Source organism: Acanthisitta chloris, unplaced genomic scaffold (genome assembly GCF_000695815.1).
Source record: "Acanthisitta chloris isolate BGI_N310 unplaced genomic scaffold, ASM69581v1 scaffold5482, whole genome shotgun sequence".
NCBI classification, from domain to species: Eukaryota; Metazoa; Chordata; class Aves; order Passeriformes; family Acanthisittidae; genus Acanthisitta; species Acanthisitta chloris.
Window position 1 is genome coordinate 56,078 of NW_008659858.1, and position 7,884 is coordinate 63,961.

General features: G+C 50.3%; 1 protein-coding gene across 1 annotated transcript in view; it reads right to left on the bottom strand.

The window, feature by feature from the left end:
- Positions 1–6,116: 6,116 nt before the first annotated feature.
- Positions 6,117–7,884, bottom strand: part of KLHL17 (kelch-like family member 17) — a 7,347-nt gene continuing 5,579 nt past the window's right edge. Inside the window, exons 9-10 of the mRNA XM_009069563.1 lie at positions 6,926–7,107; positions 6,117–6,345 (exon numbers count right to left, since the gene is read on the bottom strand). Coding sequence (XP_009067811.1) covers positions 6,117–6,345; positions 6,926–7,107 — 411 coding nt within the window. The remainder of the gene's footprint in view (positions 6,346–6,925; positions 7,108–7,884) is intronic.

Consider the following 7,884-nt stretch of genomic DNA (forward strand, 5'->3'; position numbering starts at 1 on the left):
CCTGCTCCAGGCCAGGATGCCATTGGCCTTCTTGGCCCCCTGAGCACACTGCTGGCTCCTGTTCAACTTCCTGGCTATCCAATATATGTCTGAGCAGAAAAATGAAAGGTATATTTATAGAAGAAATGGTTTAAAAGGTGGGAAACTAAGGATTCCTGACTGTGGTATGAGTCCCTTACTGGATGGAAATATAAGTAAGAGTAATGAGTAGTCAGTGACAAAATAAAAGGTGAAAGGAGGCAAAATATTCTTGTGCTATAGATTGAGAAAAACAGGGAGTGCAGCCAATCCTCTTTTCATTTCATGGAACTACAGTTGACTGATAAAAAGTAAACACAAAACTTAGATGTGCTCTGGATCAGCAAGTGCAGAGAATTCCTGTCAAAAGAGGTTTAAAGGCCTGAACACAAAGGTCTTGGATCACTGTTGCAATAAGCCTTGCAGGACCGTGGGATTTGCAAAGAAATTGCCTGAGTTAACAGGCATATCAATATTTCCATGGGTAAAACAACCACCCGAGTAATTATGGGTTTGCCAGTTGAAGCTGATCCCTGGGAAAATGATGTAACAGCTGTTAGAGAGTTGGATTAGCTTTAGGAATTAGAGAAGGAGAATATAATTAATACAAATCAACATGGGGCTGTGGAAATTAGATCTTGTCAAGCTGATTTAATTGATGGCAGAGCTAGTTAATAAAAGTAATAATGAGCTAAGAAGTTACTGGAAAGCACATGATGTGACATAGCTACACATTTGTTTAGGGAGACTCTGAAACACTTCAAAGACTGTAAATCCACCAAGTTTTTATACACTGCTGAGCCAGGGAGAGCCAAAAGGGACTGTGAACCTGTGTCCTCTGGGAAAGGGACAGGGAGCAGGTTTGGCCTCCTCTGTGTTTCCAGTGCTAATCCAGCAGCTCCTTCTTGCTCTGGCCACAGGGATGTGGTGATGCTGGAAGCACCTGCATGGGGAACACACCTGTGACAACCAGCTGGGGAGGAGAACAAGGAGAGAGGCAGAGAAAGTGAAGCTGGATGAGCTAAAGGTGGGAGCAAGGCATGGATTGTAACAGGAGAGGTTGTTTCTTACCAGAACTACTCCCAGAGGAGAGTGAGGGTTTCTTCAACACAGGATTTTTAAAACCAGGACAGGATGTTTTCCTGGAGAATCTATTGGAATCAAACTGGGATTGGCTATGTGAGGTTTTATGGATATAGGGGATGTGTTGGATTCTCTCTAGTTGCACCTTACCTTGCAGTAACCAAATCAACATATCCCTGAAGAGGTGATGGCACAGCCAGGCAACACTTGCTGGAAATGGATATGCCATAAAATTTCTCTCTTTTTGACCTTTAAAAACAGCTTATTTATCCCCCTCCCCTCTGTCATACAATCCATTAACCCTTCCTGCCTGAGCAAAGCAACAGGACATGTCTCCAGAGGGCCCTGATCAGAAATCCCCTCAATTTTTACAGCAGGGTGTTTCTGGGAGCTCTGTTCTCTGTGCACAGCTGGGAAACAACTCTCTGCCAGCAAAGCCACATCCTAGCACCTCCTGGCAGAGCTCAGGAATTACAGCAAACAGCAACAACTGTGTTTTATTCAGCAAAAGTGTGATTCCTCTTAAGAGCCATAGCTAACATGCTCAGACTGTGACCAGCAACGTGCAGTTCCTCCAGCATGTTTGTTCTAAATTAAACCTTACAGCTCAGAATAGTGACAGAACTGCTGCTAGTGCAGGGCCTGGAAATACACATCATTTTGCTCACTGGGACACCACAATGGGTGGCAGGACCAAAACCAGTAACCCTCTCTGTGTGCTGGGCACAGCTTGAGCACACACTGCTCTCCCATGGCTCTGCCTCCAGGAGAAGCTGAACTGGAGGGAAGCATTTAGCCTTCAGAAAGGCTTTCACAGCTCAGTAGTTATTTATAGAAGGCCAAAGCAGAAGCCTAGAGAGCAGCAGGAAAGAGGACACGGCCGGGCCAGGCAAGCCACAGCTCACACGCATGGGAAAGTTACCTCTGGGGCCCCATGGGATGCTGCCAGGCACTTCTGATTGCTCTTTTCAGCCCCCTGCACTCCCCTCTCAGCGTGAAATGGGCTCAGCATTCCCCCCTGGCAGCAGGGACTGGCAGCTCTGTCTGCCCCAGGGCAGCACCTGCCCCCAGGCAAGCTGTGCTTGGCAGCTGGAAGGGAAGGAGGATGTTTCTCATCTGGTTTGCATTTCCACTGCAGGGAAAGCTGTCAACAGCACTGGGAGGCCTAGGGAGACCAAACTGGAGTTGAATGGGCAGGGAGAGGTGTAAATCAGCCTGCTCTGAAGCCTCTGTGCCTTGGCCTGGGCACAGTGCTGGGATCTGAGTGAAGAGCTGCTCCTTTAGTTCATCTGTAGCACAGCAGATCCTCAGCACTGGATTTGGCCCCTCTGACCTCCTCTACTAACATCCACAATGGCAGGGCCAGTCCAGAGTGACTCCAGACAGCTGCTTGTCCCTACTCTGAGCTCCTGAAGTCTGCAGTGGTAGCATCCAAGCATGAGATCTCATAGGATCATAGAATATCCTGAGCTGGAAGGGACCCACAAAGATCAGAATCCAACTCCTGCTTACCACAAGCATCTTCTGCCTGGGGATCCTTCCCCTCCTCTGGCCAGAGCAATACAGAGAGCATCTCCATTCTTCCCAGGAGTGAGCCAGAGAAGTGGAAAGGAAGGATACAAGAAGCAGGATCCATTATTCAAGAAAACATCTTTATTGTACATGTTGGCTTCTATTGCTTGTATCCCCTCCCCAATCCCATGTAGTGCAAAAAATTCAGAGAAACAGAGTTTCACATAAATAAGTCAGATAACTTACAGAGAAATCAAAGTGACAACGGGTTGACATGGATTGGACCAGGTCTGCCCAGCAGAAAGGCCAAGGGACCCTCTGCCCCCACATCAGGGTAGAGGCTCCTGCCTGGCCTTCCTGTCTCACTGCAGACCAACACTGGGCAAAACACATCAACACACCCAGCCTGGAGTTCCCAGCTCAGGGATGCTCCTTGCTGGGAAAAGCTCACGTGGGAAATCACACAAGGTTTTGGGTGAGACACCACGAACTAAAACTGGCAGAGAAGCCACACACAGTTGTCGGTTCTCCTTCCCTCACACAGGGTACTATGCACAGACAGACAGACACAGACACACATCCCCTCTGAGGCTTCCATCCCCTCCTCAGCAAGGGAATGTGCAGCACCAGAAGCAATTCCACCCTGGCATCTCCCAGGGTGGCTGCTGACACCTCGTGTCCACACAGTGTGGGTCAGGGTGCTCCAGACCCCTGCAAGCTGCTGGGGAACTATTTTGCCCTTTCCTTCCTTCTTTCTCTTTCCCAGGAAAGCAGTGAGCACCTGCATAGTTAGTACATCAGAGACACAAAAGGCTCCCTCCTCCCCAGGATTCTGCAGAACAGGCTCAGTGGGATATTGCTCAGGACACAAGCAGGAGGGACAGGAGTTACTCTGCCCCTTTTTCTGCTCCTCAAGAGGCAGAACAGCATCACATACCATTTGCAGTGGAACGACTCTTTGATTACACATGGCACAAAAATCCTCCTCAGCTGCTATATTTCTCTCTTCCCCTCTGGTTTTGCTCCTGAGGCAGCAGCTGCCCTTCATGCTACAGCAGCCACAGCTGGACCAGATGTTGAGCCACTGCTGGAACAACTCCTTCCTTGTTTGAAATCTCTTTCTCCCTTCAGCAGTTCCTCCCTGGCCCTGCACTGCCCCTCTTTGCTGTAATGTGCTCCCTCCACTCTCCTGGCTGGGCTCCACTCTCCTTTTGCCATTCCTCACATGGAATTCTCAGCAGGACCTTGACCAAGCCCAGCACCTTTCACTTCTGATGTGTCCATGAGGCTTTTAGGGCTGCTCCTCCTTCAGAGAGGACCCTGGAGCCAGGGGCACCTTGAGTGTGCTGGTCAATATGAGCCCAGCAGGAGAGAAAAATCCTTGTGTTGCTTGTAGGAATGGGATGGAAAGGGTTGAGACCTCACTCAGGCTTAGGCACATGCACTAAAACAGAGCAGATTTCAGTGATTTTATCATTATTTCAAACAAAGTAGATTCATCTGACCTTCTCAGGGCAGCCCACACTGACCAAGAGACAAGCTGGATATTCAGTGTCCTCTGCAGACAGAGGAATAGCAGAGTTGCTGAGCTGTGCCAGGCTGGGGCACAGGCTGAGCAAGTGAAAAGGGGACAAAAAGCAGATTTAGAGCCTGTTCTAAAAGTCAACAAGGCCTCCACAGCCTGAGAAGCTCAGCCTGTCCTTGGGGAGAGGTTGGAGGGGGAGAAATAGCTCAGATTTTCAGAGGCTGCTGGTAATTTCAGGTGTCCAATGTGAGGCACTGTGAGTGGGCTTGGAAAACCTGTCAGTGGGCTTGGAAAACCTGCAGGCACCTGCCCAGGAAAAACCAGATCACTGTAAAAATGGCCTTGAGTTGGGGAGTCTCAAACTCTCGGCCCCAAAGAAAAGAAATCTCTCACCACTAGAAAATTCAGGTCAACAACTACCACCAGGAGTGAAATCTGAACCCTGTAAATGAGAAGGAACAGGGGGAAAAAGCATAAAGGAAAGAATTTCAAACAGTTAGACCATATTTCCAATGCTACATTTGAACACTATTGAGGTACCAGTGGTTGAGTCATTCCTCTGTAACGTGGAGAACACCTGATCTATGCCCTCAAGTTCATGGCTCACACACACAGCATGTGCACTGAAAACACCACCCCAGACCTTCCCTGGCATAGGTGAGTCTAGGCCTGTGACTTACAGTCCTAATTTACTCATGCTTTAGTAAATTAAAGTGGTTGCTTAATTGCCAGGGAGTCACTAATTGCAAATGGTCCCTCCCAAGCTGTTTTCACTGCACATACAGTAACACATGCACACACCCCACACATCCATAGAGAACATCTTCCAGGACACAGTCCTTGTCTCCTCAACAAATGAGAAAAGTCATTGCATCCCTTCTGCTGCCTTAGAAGCAGATGGGATGGGGAATACCAGGGGACTGTAAAAAAAATAAAAATAAAAAAGAAAGGGATATGAAGTCATTCCAAAGGAAAAATATTAGCATTCAAATAAAAAAAAAACAAAGGTCCAAAATTAATATTCAAAAAAAGTAATGCCAGGCAATCCTCCTCATTTTGAAGGCTGGAATTTCTTGGTAAAGAACTGATACCTTTCCACAAACCCAGAATCTGCTTTGCAGAGAGGGAAACAGCAAACAGGCCCATCCATTCCCAGCCTGGCCCAGGACCATGTGCCACACAGTCCTTGGGATAGCAATGGCATAGATGCCACCAGGGTCACTCAACCCACCTGCCTGGCTGGGCACTCCCCAGAGCAATAGTCAGCTGGGATTTCAGGGATGAGCTGAGCTGAGTATGGCAACACCAGAGGGTTCAGGATGCTGCATTCAGCTTGGTCTCCAAACCTCACCCCCTCCAGGCCTGTCCCTTAGCTGGGCTTCTTCTGCTTGAGTATTTTAAGGCATCAATTAGACACCAGTGAGAACCATACAGAGGCCTCAGAGTCTTCTTGAAGAGTGCACAAGAGGCTTGGTAAAGAGTTTGGCTACAGTGACATTCAGAGGAGCTGTGGTTGCACATTCGCCGTGTCCTCGGGAGGAGCACTGCCCACCTCAGCCACCCCACAGGGCTCCTGGAAGCCTCCAAGGCTGGCTGTGCTCCTGTGTGTGGCACCAGCTGGATCACATGAATCCAAAAAGCAGCAATGGTTTAGAGTTTCCCCTCCCCAAAGGAAATACAAGCCCTTTGGGTGAGCGGTGAGATGAGTCTGAACGGAGCAGAGAGCACCTCTCTCCTCACCCTCCCAAGGAGGTTGCTTGTCCAAGAAGCACATTTCTAACTGCTGTGATGGTGCTGATCCCATGTGTGCACCAAGAGTGGGGAGAGCTCCAGGGCTTCACAGGAATGCTGGAGGCAGCAGCAAGTACCTTCCCTTCCTTCCTACAGTGACCTGCTGCCCCGTGGGGCCACCCAGGCTGGCCTAGAGCCCTGCCAGGCAGCTCTGTCCCCTTGAGGTGAGGTATGTCCTGATTCTTTGTCAAAGGCTCGTCGAAGACACCGAGAGGGTGGGCGAGGAGGGGGGTGGGAAGTTGAGGAGTTCCAGCACAGCCACCCCCACGCTGCTCCGGCGTGTGAACATGCAGGATGCTGCCACCCACTTGTTGGTCCGAGGGTTGTACTTCTCGATGGAGTTGAGGCTGGAGCTGCCATCGTTGCCACCCACGGCATAGAGCCACCCATCCATGGCCACCAGGTCGTGGGTGCTCCTGGAATCAGAGAATCATAGAATTTTAGAGGTTGGAATGGAGCTTAGAGATGATCCAGCCCCAACCCCCTGCCCCGGGCAGGGACACCTCCCACCAGAGCAGGTTGCTCAAGGCTTGATCCAACCTGGAATGAACATTGCCAGGCTTGGGGCAGCCACAGCCTCCCTGGGCAACCTGTGCCAGTGTCTTACCACCCTCACAGGAGAAACTTCTGCCTAATATCTAACTTAATTTTCCCCTCTTTCAATTTCAATCCATTCCTCCTTGTCCTATCACTGCAGTTCCTAACAGAGAGTCCCTCTGCAGCTTCCCTGGAGTCTTAAATCCCATAGCCCAGCAGCATCTCCATGACCTCAACCAGCTGAAACACCTGATCCTTTACAGCCACACAGCCTGCTGAGAATAAATCCCTCTGCAGAACATCCCTGCCCTCCTGGCACACATTCCAGACCCTGTCAGTGTTAGCTAAACCCTGAGGCATGGTCTGTGTGCCAAGACAGGTATGGCACAGTGGGATCCTCACTCCTGCTGCAGCAGCTGGAGCTCCCCAGCAGCTCCAGAGTGGGGCACAGCTCCTTACCTACGGATGTTCATGGGTGCCACACTCTCCCACGTGTTGGTTTTGGGGTTGTAACGCTCCACAGAGTTAAGGCAACTGGTCCCATCGTTGCCACCAGCCACGTAGAGCATCCCTTCCAGCACGGCCACCCCCGCGCTGCTCCGGCGGCTCAGCATGTTGGCAATGGGTGTCCAGGTGTTGATCTGGGAAGAGGCAATGTTTCTCTGTCAGCCAGGCATGTTCCACATCCCCCTGCCCCGTCAGTCTGTGATGTTAGGCCTGTTCTAACCACAGCAGCTCAGAAAACAAATAATGTTTTTGACTGCAAACAAAGAGTGTGGGCAGCAGGTGGAAGGAGGTGATTCTCCTCCTCTGTTCTGCTCTGGTGAGACCCCACCTGGAGTGCTGCACACAATTCTGGTGTCCCAAACATCAGGAGGACATGGAAGTGTTGGAGCAAGTCCAGAGGAAGCCATGAGGCTGATAAGAGGACTTGAGCACCTTCTCTAGTAAAACAGACTGAGAGAGCTGGGGCTGTTCAGCCTGGAGAGGAGAAGGTCGTGTGGAGACCTCAGAGCAACCTGCCAGGAGCTGAAGGGGCTCCAGGGAAGCTGAAGAAGGACTCTGTGTCAGGAACTGTAGTGATAGGATAAGGAGTAATGAGGAAAAATTGAAAGAGGGAAATTTAGATTAGATCTTAGGAAGAGGTTTTTCCTGTGAGGGCAGTGAGACACTAGCACAGGTTGCCCAGGGAGGCTGTGGCTGCCCCAACCCTGGCAATGTTCATTCCAGGTTGGATCAAGCCTTGAGCAACCTGCTCTGGTGGGAGGTGTCCCTGCCCAGGGCAGGGGGTTGGGGCTGGATGATCTCTAAGCTCCATTCCAACCCCTTAACACACCATAATACAGTTCCTGGCATAACAGTCGTCCCTAAAAAGAACTTTCAGGGGGACCTCACTTGTTTCCCTTCCACTCTCCTGC